A 14,619-nucleotide genomic window follows, 5' to 3' on the forward strand; every position below is an offset into this window, starting at 1 on the left:
GCATTTAATAACATAATAATAATAATAATAATAATAATAATAATAATAATAATAAGGGGTATCACGTGACCTGCGATAGTGATAATACGTTGTCTGCAAGTGCTCCTACAATCTAGTAAAATTCTGAAGTTTTGAAACCAGTCAAAATTAATTTTTTTACTTCAAGTGAATCCTGGAGAAATACGTAATAGTGTTGAATAAAAACATTCAGATAAACATAGAGTTCTTAACAGTTATGTGCTTTCTTTCCTGAGTGGATTATTATAGGTTAAGATGGAAACAGTTCAGGAGAGCAGTGTAAATCTAATCAAAATAGCTAACAGTGGCTCCATCTTGCCGTCACACAGTGTAGCTCAAAGCTTAAACACTACTAACTCAAACTTAAGTGATAACAAAACGCCAAATAAACAAGGACGTCCGCCTAAATCGTTATTATTCACCTCAGAAGCTACGCTGAACAATCGTAACATGCTTGAATATCTCAAAAGGAAAAGAGAAGATACAGCACTGGATCTGGAACCTACAGAAGACACAGAAACTGCTTCTCAAGCTGCAAAACAACAAAATATGCTCCAACCGTCTCCCACCAAAGCTCAAGACACTCCGGTGTGCTTGGAGAATAAATCGACAGACGAAATACTGAGAATTCTCGTTGGCCAAATCGGAGCTATGAGAGAAGAAGCAAAAACCAACACGACTAGCCTCGAAAACCGAATCCAGCAAAGTCAATCTGAAAACCAAAAATCGATACAGGCACTGCGTAAAGATTATCCTGAGCTAAAAAGCACATGGTCTGACAAATGGACTAAAATGCAAGAAAGACAAGCTAAACTGGAAGCTGAAATAGCCGAGTTGAAGGCCGCTAAAACAAATACTGAATACACGAGGCTGGAGAAAGAGAATAACTCATGTATTGATGAGATAAATAGTAAAATCAAATGTTTGGAGGATATGACCGAAATATATGAAAAATCCTGGAGAAAACTTAATATTATAGTCAAAAATCATAACTGGTCGAACTCTAACCTACTCAAACAAGCTCAAGAATTTTTTAATAGAAATTTTAATTTAAATAACCCAGTAAGTAAAATAAAACCGCTGGACAGAAACTTTAAAATTTTAAGGATTAAACTAGCCGATGAAAATACTAAAGCGATAATATTAAAAAATAAAGCCCTAAATCTGAAGGAATCCAAAATATCTATTATGCAAGACCTAACCAAACGCGAACTGCAAACTTTCAAAAAATTACAACAGGTTGCTAGAAAACAAAAAGAGCTAGGTAAAAAGATCAAGCTAAAAGGCCTGCAATTGAGAATCGAAGATACTTGATACAACTGGAATTCCAACACCTCTACAATAACACCAGTCAAAAACAAGCTGAAATTCATTGCAAACGATAACTCTTACGCTACAAATGCTCAAATTAACCATCAAGCTAGCTCTAATCCAAAAAACGCATAAGAACCATAGCATGGAACGTTAGGGGAATCCAAAATCTATGGGAGGCAGATAACTTAGTAGGTACAGATATCATTTGTGCATGTGAGACATGGACAACTCACGCCAATGAGCTACCACCCAACTGAAATAAATACTCTGCATTATGGTCACCAGCAATTAAAGAAAAGAGTACAGTTCATGCTAGTGGAGGTATAATAATATTAGTCAAAAAACCTATTAAAATCAAAGAGATTTTCTCTTCAGATAGTTGGATATTTGCACACATCACAGCTGGATCCTCTATGTTTATTCTTGCAAGTGTATACATCCGCCCCAGGCGAGATATGAAGACTTCCATGGACCTGCTACAGGATTCAATAAGCGATATCGACCAACTTTATAGAAACCTCCCGATGCTACTAGTAGGTGACTTCAACGCTAGATTAGGTGTTTTGTCACCTATCCAAGAGGAACTAGTCACAAATACTAATATATATGCAATAAGAGAAGTTAGTGATGAAGAAATTTATACAAGAGGCCGGATCCTGGACAATGCAATTGCCTCTAACTCAAGCAACTATCGAAATCAAGAACAGGGAAGTATTCCAATGGACTAGCACTGGAGAAGACGAATACAGAGCACGAATGACTTGGTCAGACAAAGTAGCTCTAATTAATAATGATAACCTAGATGAAATAAATAATATCCTAATAGCAGAAATCAAAACTGCCGCAGAAGCTGCAGGAATGAAAAAGCAACTAAAAGAACTACACAAACTGAAAAAGACACAATTATGGTTCGATGATGAGTGTAAACAAGGCAAACAAGAATTAGCCAAACTATTTAACTCATATAAAAAGGCAGGCTTCCAAGGACAAGCAAAATACCTATACGTACAAGCTAAAAAAAAACAAAAAGCCTTAGTGAAAAGGAAGAAACAACAATTCAGAGAGCAACAACTGAATAATTTAGCTAATATCAATAAACCAAGTGATTTTTGGAAAACAGTATCCAGATTTAAGAGTCACCCTGGTATTGAAAAGAATCCCATTTCAATCCAGGCCTGGGAAAATTTCTATGAAAATAACATACCCAACAGAGAAGAAGATACAACCATGTACTACGGAGTGTTGGATCCTAACTTGGACTGCGAATTTACATTGTCAGAGTTGAACCGTGTACTAAACAAATCAAAGTCGAACGAACAAAGCTACAGGCCCAGACGGAGTCAAGAATGAATACCTAAAGAATCTTCCCGAGAACTGGAAGCTGTACATCTTATGTCTATTTAATAAAGCTTTGGAAAAAGAAACTGTACCATCTGACTGGTTCTCAGCAGCTATCTCCCTTATTCATAAAAAAGGTAATGATCAAGATCCACTTAACTACCGCCCAATCGCTTTAATCAATCATATAGCGAAACTCTTTACTGGCTTGCTCAATTATCGGTTAGAAAAGTGGGCAGAAAAAGCCAAAATCTTTCCTGAATGTCAAGCCAGCTTCAGATCTGGTAGAGGCTGCCTGGACAACCTCTACGTACTACACTCCGTCATCCAATTTCGTCTTCGACAATCAAAAGCACCTGCCTATCTCCTGTTCGTTGACTTTAAACGGGCATTTGACTCAGTCAACCACAAGATCCTTTGGGAAAAAATATTCAACTGCGGAATCAGCGCAAAACTGGTAAGGCTCCTCAGAAATATACACAACTCGGCTGCGTTTAAAGTAAAAGTAAATGATAGCTTCACCAAAGAGTTCAACACCACGGAGGGGGTCCTACAAGGAAAAATTCTTAGCCCCCTTCTGTTTTTGATTTTCATCGCAGACCTTGAGGACTTCTTACGCTCTAGAGGATGCTTTGGCATCAGTATCGACGGAACCACCGATGTTTTAGCTTTACTGTACGCGGACGACCTAGTTCTATGCGCTAATTCACCAATAGAACTTCAAAAAATAATTTAAATATTCCACGAGTACTGCAAATTGAATAAACTTACCGTCAATTCAACTAAAACTAAGGCTCTTGTGTGTAAACGAGCTGGACGCATTTCAAAAAAGATTCAATTTACATATGATGATCAACCAGTACAAATCACGCAGGAATATGAATACCTAGGAGTAACAGTCTCTACCCGTAGTATCAGCAAACCAGCAGCACTCAACGCAATGAAAAAAGCAAAAATAGCATCTGGATTAATACACTCTAAAAGCTAAACCTAATTCCTTATCCTGCTCACATAAACTATTTGATTCAATGGCAGCAGCAACACTCTTGTACGCGGCACCTATCTAGGCAATCCCATACAGAGATCTGGTGGAGAGAACTCAAACAGACTTTTACAAAAGACTTTTTGGTCTTCCACGGACTACATCAGGAGCTTTAATTAGAAGTGAGTTGGGGATAACCCACCTATCATACAAAATACTAAATGCAGCGTGGAATTGGATAATAAGAGTCTTAGAAATGGAAGAAGACCGCCTACCGAAAGCCTGCCTTAAACGACAGTCTAGACTCTTAATCGATGGCAACTGTCATAGCAAGTATAACTGGCTCGCAAGCCTACTCAACGTTGTTAAGATCATAACACCGGAATTGCTGCCTGACTTAAGCACTCTCAACCCCAGAACCTGGCAGTGTTAGCATTTATAGTAGGGGCCAGTATGTTTTCAGGGCCGTAAAATTATCGTTTGCCACCCAAGATTATCGTACACCAAAGAATACTGGATTTATTAGTTCTATATAAAGTAAACACTAAAAATTCTTCAATGTATTATTGTTAATAATCATGTGATAGAATATTTTTTACAATTTTGTTTATTAATTAACTTTGAAACAAATGACTTTACTTGTTGGTACTTTTTGAATGACACACGATATAATTTTCAGCGCTAAAATACGAATAAAGATTTATCCAATAAAATTATTTCTGTTGAACATATAAACTTTTTTATTTATTAAATCAAATTTTAATACAATTATCAAAACAGAAAAAATAAAATTATTTGAAATTATTTTTGAGTAATGAATCACAGTTTTATCGATTTTATTATTACTCAGTACAATTTTTAAATTATTTAAGTAATTTTTCGAGCAGATTATTATTATTATTATTATCACGTTTACATTTTAATTATTAAACCTTATAAATTCTTTTGATTAATATATTTTACTAAAACCATCAGTATTTCTTAAATTCAGTTTTAATTAATATCAACATTATCATAATGCTTTTTTGACTAATTTATAAAAATAAAAAATTTTTACAATTCGGTTTTTTAATTGAAAAAATAAATTTTTTTTTTTATAATCATAAACGTTAATAACAGTATAAGATAATAAAATAGTTAAATATAATATTGTTATAAAAAATTATACTATAATATTGATAAGAATATTAAAATATCAATTCCAATTTCAAACGTAAAATTAAAAAAATACTATATCATTAATGAGAATCATGCGAAGTATTTTTAAGTAAAGTATGACATTGACATGTCATCGAGATCAACATTTAATGTGTCATCGAAAATAACACTCATATTATTATTATAATTATAATAATAATAATAATAGTAATGATAATAATAGTTATAATAATAATAATTATTATTATTATTATTATTATTATTACTATTAATATTATTATTATTATAATTATTATTATTATTATTATTATTATTATCATTATTATTATTATTATTATTATTATTATTATTATTATTATTATTATTATTATTATTATTATTATTTATTATTATTATTATTATTATTATTATTATTATTATTATTATTATTATTATTATTATTATTATTATTATTATTATTATTATTATTATTATTATTATTATTATTATTATTATTATTATTATTATTATTATTATTATTATTATTATTATTATTATTATTATTATTATTATTATTATTATTATTATTATTATTATTATTATTATTATTATTATTATTATTATTATTATTATTATTATTATTATTATTATTATTATTATTATTATTATTATTATTATTATTATTATTATTATTATTATTATTATTATTATTATTATTATTATTATTATTTATTATTATTATTATTATTATTATTATTATTATTATTATTATTATGATTATTATTATTATTATTATTATTATTATTATTATTATTATTATTATTATTATTATTATTATTATTATTATTATTATTATTATTATTATTATTATTATTATTATTATTATGTTATTAAATGCTCAGGGGGGTTGTCCCCGGAGTCCGATTCTCCGAGGGCCCAGCCTGAGCTCCATCCATTACTGCTGGACCACTCCGCACAACAAGGCGGTTAGTGATCACAGCAGGCCAAAGTCATTTCCCTAAGTAGACGGAGGGAACCTAGTATGACAGCCTTCTGCATCCTGACCGCCAAGAATTCGGCTTTTGATGAGCAAGCTGGAACTCTGGCAAGTGAGGATACAAAAGACTGTTTCATCCCTCCAAGGACGCCAACGATTAGGATGACTAGTTTGACATGGTAACCTGGGTGAAGTTTGCCAATTTCAAACAGGAGATCCTGATATATTTTTCTTTTGTGCTCTTCTTTGGCTGAGATGTTGTATTCAGCCGGAGCCGAGAACTCAATGACATAAATGTCACGAGTGGCCTTGTCGAAGAGCACAATATCAGGTTTGTTGTGATCGATCCGCCGAGTTGTTGCAAATGGCATGTTCCAGTAAATTTTGCAACTGTCATTCTCAACAACCTGGGGAATATCTCCTGGTAGATAAGGCAGCACTGGTGTCATATCAATACCGTAGTAATGACGAAGATAGTAGTACAGTACTCTCAGGGCAGCGTTGTGACGCTGGATATATGCACCTCTCGCCAGCACAGGACATGCCGACAAAAGGTGCATGAGCGTCTCCGGGTGTTGTTTACACATCCTACATGACGTGTCCAGAAGCTGCACCTGGAGCACCTTGCTACGGTATTCTAGAGTGTTAATGACACCATCTTGGCAGGCAAATATGAACCCTTCAGTCTCGGACATCAGGCCAGCTGACTTTAAGAGGGAAAAGGTCAGCTGGGTGGACAAGCCATGATCACGCACGTGTTTGAAGAACACGCTGTGCATGGACTTGTCCATCAGTTCGCCTAGGAGTTGTTTTTCCTCGGCGTTCCTGATGACGCTCTTAAATTCTTCCTTTCGGAGTTCCATAAGAGCGTTTATCTCTCCAAGACCAAGGGTTCTTGCTGCATATATAGCTGCCTTATACAAGAACGACCCCTTATGCGCATTTTCATGTTTATGTACGATTTGCATAAGGAAGTCATCCTCGTCTGCAGTGAAATTGACAACCTCGAATGTTAAGCCCAGGACCAAACGATCATGCAGCCGCTCCAAACTCTGCAGACCTCTCCCACCGATGGACCGGGAGAGGTATAATCTGGCGACTGATGAATTGGGTTGCATGCTCCGATTCATATTGATAACCTTACGGGTTTTGATGTCGAGATCTCGTAAATCCTTTCGGGCCCATTTCAGGACACCGAAAGAGTATAGTAAGACTGGGACAGCGAGCATGTTAGTGGCGAGAAATTTTTGCCGGAAAGTTCGGAGGACCAAATTTTCCGGAGTCTCCTAACATACTCACTACGGAGAGTTGCTCGGACTTCAGAGACCGCATGCATGCGGTGCTCTTCCATTCCTAGGTATCTATACAACTCTCCGGCGCCTAATTGTCTTAAGATGCTCCCATCTACTAACTCGACATCATCACCCGTATCAGAGCACTTACCCCTCGCCAGATGTATGACCGCACACTTGTCCAACCCAAAAGACACTCTATAGCACTATATAGCTTCAGATCATCCATGTAAAGCAGATGGGTGATCGAGTATTTTCGATCACCCGGAGGCCCCACAGAGTACCCATGGGTTTTACGGAGAGCAACAGATATAGGCAGCAGTGAGATGCAAAACAGCAGAGGGCTCAAGGAATCGCCTTGGAAGACCCCTCGTTTGTACTCTACAACTCCGGTTACGTGCAATGCGTTTCCATTTCCTATATGGAAACGCGTTCGCCAGAGCTGCATTGTACGCCGAATGCATTCCACCGTTTCGGGATTGACCCCCAGGCACTTGAGGAGGTATAAAATCAACTCATGAGGAGTTGAGTCAAATGCCTTGCGATAGTCAATCCAGGCCATTGACAGGTTGCGTTGATAGTAGATTGCATCTTGTATGACACATCGATCAACTATCAGGTTCTCTTTGCAACCTGACAGGCCTCTTTTGTTGCCACGCTGTTCATATATCTGTTGCCATATAGGTCCTATGTCCTGCAAGATACGGTTATTAAAATTTTTGTAAAAATTTTATAAACCGCATTCAGGCAGGTGATAGGCCTGTAATTCTTTGGGTCAGACAAGTCACTTTTTTTGGGTATCAGTACGGTTCGCCCTTCTACGAGCCAGTCTGGAATCGGTTCGTCAGCTCTAATGTAGGATGTAAATATATGGGCCAAATGGAGGTGGGTAGAAGTAAACTTCTTCCACCAGAAGACATTAATGCCATCTGGTCCCGGGGCAGCCCAATTTCTGCTGCCATCTAGAGCTAAACGAACTTCATTTACACTGACTGCAGGGCTCTCTTCATCAGCATTCTGTCGACGGTGTTTCCGACAAAATGCTTTGAAGTCATGCAGAGCTTGAGTGTTGGCGTTTACGTTTGGTTGATCTCCATACAACTCAGTCCAAAAGGCTTCCACCCGCTCAGGTGCTGGATAATTCCCGGTAACAACAGTCTTTGGTGTCAGAAAGCGTGAAGGGCTAGATCGAAACAACGAATTGTCGACCAGCCGTTTCAGCCTTTTCTCTAGTGACTTTTTGGCAGTCACTAGAGCTCGCAATTTATTAAGCGACTCTTCCTTGATGACAAGAAGAGTACTTTTATTCAATGTGTGATGACGCCACCGAAGTTCAGCAGCAATGCGACGTACTCGGGGCGTGTATGCTCGTTGAGTTGTTTCGAACTCAATCACACATTGGATGCGAGAGACATGTTTCCGGGATCTGTCAATTTTGTCGCCAAGTTGTGCGATGCGCTGTCTCAACCTTGCCTCGATTGAGAGACGATGTCTCTCTCTCGGAAAAGCCAAAACTGCTGCACCATACACAACCTGGTTCACAGCGAGCAGAGTGGAATCCTCCTGGATCTGTGTAAGGAGATCTTCATTGACCGTGTCAAGTTGTTGTTGGGAGTAAGTTATCTTTTTAGATATACTTACTTGCCGTCCTATAAAGGGATTGTTGTTATCCAAGGAGGAACGGCGTCGCTCTTGGTGTAATTGCGCCGGAAAGGAAAGTCTATTAGACTGCCTTCTATCCGGCACAAGCGATCGTCTGTTACGCCGGAGATGAGCGGCATAGTTACGCAGGTGTTTCGGCGTAAAATGTGCTAGCTCCGGATGCATGTCACTCCAAAGAGTGTGCATCCGGGCTATGTAACCGATCATCCTCGGCTCGCTGCGCTGGTAACACGCCAAGAGATCGACTCGCAGTTCCTCCGTCCACTTAAAGTTAGTCCTTAAAGCGCCAGTGTCATCATCATTTATCGGGTCCGGTGTGCTCCTCCCACCTGATAAATGGTCCTCATCCGAAAAGGACCGGTTGTGGGGAGCACTTCTGAGATTATGTCTTGTTGTAACTCAGAGTTTCAATGCAGTGGGTAGTTGGCCCACTGCACCTGTTACGTCGTTTGCCTACAGACCTGGTGTTCTGGTCTGCGTTTCCCGCGGTGCGCCACTTGGAGGCCACGTAACAAGCCCGTAACAAATAATAATAATAATAATTATTATTATTATTATTATTATTATTATGCATATTGCTGTTTTCATTATTTCCAGAAGTCGTAAGGGTATATAAAGAAGTCCTCATCTTGCTGTATTCATCTTTAGATGGTTCATAACCGATGCAATTGTGATTTACTCGTTGACTAGATAGCAATAGCCCGTTGAGGGTATTAGTGACTAGTTTGTTACACGCTTGACATTTGATTAAACCAATTTTGCTAAATATTCTCTCATAATCCGCATTAGCATGAGGTAAAGAGATAATGTTCAAGAAAAATTTAGCTAAATTTTTAAAGCTCCAAACTTCTTCTGTATCACCATAAATAAAAATTTTATGCCAAAAGTTATCAACAGAGACATCAAGCTTGATATCATCTGGTAATTCGAAGTTATGAAATCTTCGCCATTCATTATCGATAATTTGAGGTTCACATGAATTTAATAATCGAGGTAGTTTATTCATCAACGGTAACAAACTTGGCATAGTCATTACTGTTTTCTTATTCATTGCTTCTCTAGGATTAATTACTGATAAATTTTTTAATATTAAATCATCAAAGTCAAAACGTTTTTTTATTTCTTCACATCCTTGAATTAAAAATTTTCTACAATTAGTAAGAAAATTTATTTTTTCCTCTAGAAGAGGAGGTTTAGTGAATTCTGGCTTGTTAAAATAATTAAATGCTTCAATGCCTACATAAATATTATGAATGTTCTTAAATTTAGCCTCATTCGATGGATTAATATCTTTTAAAGAATTCATATTGATATAGTTATCATCCATAAAAGTTTTTAAGAGATCTAAGTATGTCAAACTTATTTTTTTATGAACTGCCGTAATTAACGGTTTTTCAGATTGAAATAATTTATTTAAATCGGTAAATTTCGGTAAACTCCACAATAAGAAATGATAGTACAACTTCATGGTTGGATTTTGCAGACAGCGAAGTATTCTTGCAACTTCAGATTCATTTTCTTCAGTTGCTATTTGGTCACTAGCATCTTTCTTCTTTTTATTCATATTTTTACACTCTTCTTCAAAGTACAACTTATTAAAATACAAAAACAACCCATCCCATTGTTCAAGAAGTCGCTCTACCACTGCTCTGATAGACAACCAGCGTGTCTGAGCAGGACGTAAAATTTTATGAGCTTTTAAATCCAAGATTGATTGAATTTCTTTGTACGCAAATTGTCTTTTTGAACTTGAAGAAAAATGATTGTAAACTAGGTGAGGTAATTTTTCACATTCTGCTGGCAATTCAGAGCATGCATTACTTGCGCAGAGATGTAATGAGTGACATAGGCACTTCATAATATATGTTCCAGGACAGCTTTGCTTGAAACGTGTCCGTACCGAATTTTTATCACCCATCATAGTACTACATCCATCTGAGCCAAAGCCAATAATATTTGTCAAAGGAACAGAATATTTTTCAAATGATTTTTCGATGCAGTTATAAATGTGTTGTGCCGACGCTTCAGGAGAATTATCTTCTTCATTAAATATTTGATACAATTCCCAAAAGCAACTGGTGACTCTACCTTACTCTGAATCATAAAATCTTACTACAATGCATAGATTTTGAGTTTTAGAAATATCAGTCGACTCGTCAATTAGAACACTAAATAATACATTCTTTAACTTTATCGATAAATCTTGTTTTTCAGTTGCTCCAATTACGTTCACCACTACAGCAGCCGACTTTGATGATTTCAATCGCATATCTTGAAGAATTTTCGAATCTGGAAAACAATCTTTTAGAAGAGGAGTTAAGTGGTCCATCAACCGAAACGAAAGATTATGCTCAGCTAAAAATCCGCAAAGTTTAATTTCTGCCCGTGTAGCATTATAATCAAAAGATGGTTCTGCGTTTTTCTGAGTAAATGTTCGAATCGATTTTTGATTAGAAGCTGAATTCATTGCTGACAAATGATTTTTACACTTGCCATGATTTTTAATCACCGTCAACTCTGCAGTGAATGTTACTTTACATAGTTTGCATCTAGCTTTATACTTATCAGATAAATCTGGCATTAACCATGTATTAAAATTGGTATTGTTTAACCACTCTTTCAAAAATTTTTGCTTTCTACGTGTATAGAGTTTCAACTTTTTAGCCTGTAGCCTTTTTGGTGGCGTATCTTCGTCAGAACTTATGTCACTCATTATGGACGAATATTTAATGACTTGTAATAATAAAAACAATATTTATTCTTGACGTATATCAATATTTTCTAGGCGCTCATCATTCCAATGCACTTCATCATCACTTGATTTTTCTGTAGATAGAGTAGAATTAAAGCTAGAATCTTGATCTTGATCTGAATCTTGATCTTCTGACCTTACTTTTTTTGGAGATACAGGTATAATTATACCACCTAAAAAAAAAATTAATATCCATTTATAATCTCAATCAAGAACTATTGACTGTATTAATTGAATTGTAAATAATTACCTGGATTAAGCACAAATAAATATTTTCCAACAGAATTTTTTTTTCAATTTTCCCGAGCGATCTCTTAATGCAATTAATATTTTTTCTTCAGCGGTATTTTCTTTTTCATTTTTTAAATTTTGTTCTGCCATTTTATTTGACTTTTATTTGATAAAAACTCATAGTTATATTATCCCGAGATAGCTTATTTAAATTTACTATAATCAGTTTTATTGATGGCTTAACCTTTCTTCTACAGAATATAATTATTTGAGTTGTTAATTTATTGACAAAATACGTGAATTATTGCTATGCACACCAAATATAAATTTTATTGAGTTGTACAATAATACGAGAAAATGGCTATTAATTATATGCAAACTGAAAATGAGAACAAGAATGCGAAATACTTCACAACTGATTCAAAGAATAAGTATGTGAATAATAAAGATAAGCGTTACGGATACAGTACAGTTTCCATAACTAATATTCGCTACGATACTACCAACATTTTCTTTATGAATACAATTAATAACGATTTTTTACAAGAGAAGGCAGCATAATACTAATAAAAGTTTGGGCGGTGAAATTTAAAAAAAAAGATTATCAGTAAATTATCTTGAATTTACTGAATTATCGTGGAATGGTGGCGTATCGTGAGGGCCATATGTTCAATCGTACAACACTCTGAATTATGTGTTTTGTACGATACGTATGTGACGAATGCGAACACTGGAACCTGGACAGCACACAAAACAACTTTTTTTGATAAGTACAAAGCACATTTAATGCAAACTAATAAACACCTGCATGAAAATGCGCACTACTTACAAAATCCGTCATCTAACACGGCGAAAAACTATTTAAACGAAAGAATTGCCTTTCAAGCAATAAAACTCTTATTGCAATTGAGACTCGCTAGTAAATATTATTGTCTGCTAACAATTGACGGACATCTTCACAAGTTCAACTTCAGCGAAAATTGCCCAATCTGCACCACTGGAGAGCCTAATTCCATTGAACATCTGATGATTGGCTGCCCGATTTACAATCACTTACGAGAACATCATCTATCGGTTTTTAACTCACCTCGGACTCTAACGTCTATTTTAAATGCAGACAATAAAAAATTAATTAAAGCAATATTGTACTATGTTATCAATAGCTGTCGTCTAAGGGCTTTCTGCCTCAATGAGTGAACTAATTATTGTAAAAAGAAAAAATTTTTTTTGGATTCCTTTCATGTAAACTACTAAATTGTAATTTATATATTTATGTATTAACTGTATACCCCCTTGCTATGGGTTAAATGTACCTGAAGAGCAATAAATAATTTTAAAAAATCTTAATAATAATAATAATAATAATAATAATAATAATAATAATAATAATAATAATAATAATAATAATAGTTGGTAATTCAAAGTTCATGAACAGAGATCATGCACAGACCACCATCCCTACAACACGAGAAGTGATACACTGGGAGCGGTCATCCGGGTGCAGGGCGGATGCAGCTCCAGGTGCAGCTCCCGGACACGACCTGCAGGGCGTGTAAACAACATCCGGAGACGCTTATGCACATTTTGTCAGCATGTCCTGTGCTGGCGAGAGGTGCATACATCCAGCGTCACAATGCTGCCCTGAGAGTACTGTACTACTATCTTCGTCACCGCTACGGTATTGACGTGACACCGGTGCTGCCCTATCTGCCAGGAGATATTCCCCAGGTTGTTGAGAATGACAGTTGCAAAATTTATTGGAACATGCCGTTTGCAACAACTCGGCGGATAGATCACAACAAACCTGATATTGTGCTCTTCGACAAGGCTACTCGTGACATTTATGTCATTGAGTTCTCGGCCCCGGCTGAATACAACATCTCAGCTAAAGAAGAGCACAAAAGACAGATATATCAGGATCTCCTGTTTGAAATTGGCAAACTTTACCCAGGTTACCGTGTCAAGCTCGTCGTCCTGATTGTTGGCGTCCTCGGAGGGATGAAACAGTCTTTTGTATCCTCACTTGCCAGAGTTCCAGCTTACTCATCAAAAGCTGAATTCTTGGCGGTCAGGATGCAGAAGGCTGTCATACTAGGTTCCCTCCGTCTACTTAGGAAAATGACTTTGGCCTGCTGTGATCACTAACCGCCTTGTTGTGCGGAGTGGTCCAGCAGTAATGGATGGAGCTCAGGCTGGGCCCTCGGAGAATCGGACTCCGGGGACAACCCCCCTGAGCATTTAATAACATAATAATAATAAGCTCAAACCCTTTCAACTAAAATCGCTTGATATCTAAACATGAAATATATTATAGTGCATAGATTACAAATCCTGATTTGAAAAGGCTTATAGCTTTCTATGAATATAAATTATCATCATCATAATGTGCATCAGTAAATTATTTAAAAGTATCAATTAGTAAAATGATAATCCGAATAATAGTAAATAAAAGTAATATATGATATATATTTCCATAAATGGAATTGAATAGCAGCCAAACAAAGAGAAGATATGATAATGTATGTACCTATATATAGATAATGTTATATTATATGGTTCATTTACTAATTGCTGGTAGTTCAATAGCAGGTATTCAGCAATTGACGAAGCAATACCAAGAGCTCGAACTAAAGCTCCACCAACGGATTCAGTAGTGATAGTCGATAATGGTCAGACAAATGCGAGGAATCTGATTTCGTCGGATACGAACGACTGCCAGTTTGCTATTCTCTCCTTTACTGCTCTACAGTACAATACTACAGAATACTATATACTCTATACTGTATACCGCCAACACAATCCTCTCATTATTAATTAGTTAACCACTTTTGTTCTCCCATGGCACTCCTGATAACTAATATCAATTCCGAACATATTTTACGACTCAATGTTCGAC

General features: G+C 35.9%; 3 protein-coding genes across 4 annotated transcripts in view; all 3 read left to right on the forward strand.

Annotated features, from left to right (window-relative positions):
* LOC123261877 (alpha-2B adrenergic receptor) overlaps window positions 1–14,619 on the forward strand; it is a 153,321-nt gene that overhangs the window by 34,036 nt on the left and 104,666 nt on the right. The window lies entirely within an intron of this gene.
* LOC123261879 (early endosome antigen 1-like) lies at window positions 62–1,996 on the forward strand. The gene has a single exon (XM_044723741.1). It carries the CDS (start codon window positions 274–276, stop codon window positions 1,330–1,332), a length of 1,059 nt encoding a protein of 352 aa, XP_044579676.1. The 5' UTR covers window positions 62–273; the 3' UTR covers window positions 1,333–1,996.
* LOC123261883 lies at window positions 3,645–12,973 on the forward strand. Its single transcript, XM_044723744.1, has 2 exons — window positions 3,645–4,068; window positions 12,457–12,973. Exons 1-2 carry the CDS (start codon window positions 3,909–3,911, stop codon window positions 12,918–12,920), a joined length of 624 nt encoding a protein of 207 aa, XP_044579679.1. The 5' UTR covers window positions 3,645–3,908; the 3' UTR covers window positions 12,921–12,973.

The sequence above is a fragment of the Cotesia glomerata genome, linkage group LG3 (genome assembly GCF_020080835.1).
Source record: "Cotesia glomerata isolate CgM1 linkage group LG3, MPM_Cglom_v2.3, whole genome shotgun sequence".
In the NCBI taxonomy this organism is placed as follows: domain Eukaryota; kingdom Metazoa; phylum Arthropoda; class Insecta; order Hymenoptera; family Braconidae; genus Cotesia; species Cotesia glomerata.

Excerpts from the sequence above, each read along its gene's own strand:
- LOC123261879 (XM_044723741.1), top strand. The coding sequence starts at position 274 with ATGGAAACAGTTCAGGAGAGCAGTGTAAATCTAATCAAAATAGCTAAC.
- LOC123261883 (XM_044723744.1), top strand. The coding sequence starts at position 3,909 with ATGGAAGAAGACCGCCTACCGAAAGCCTGCCTTAAACGACAGTCTAGA. Across the intron at positions 4,069-12,456 it reads CTTAAGCACTCTCAACCCCA|GAACCTGGACAGCACACAAA; the intron begins GAACCTGGCAGT and ends ATGCGAACACTG.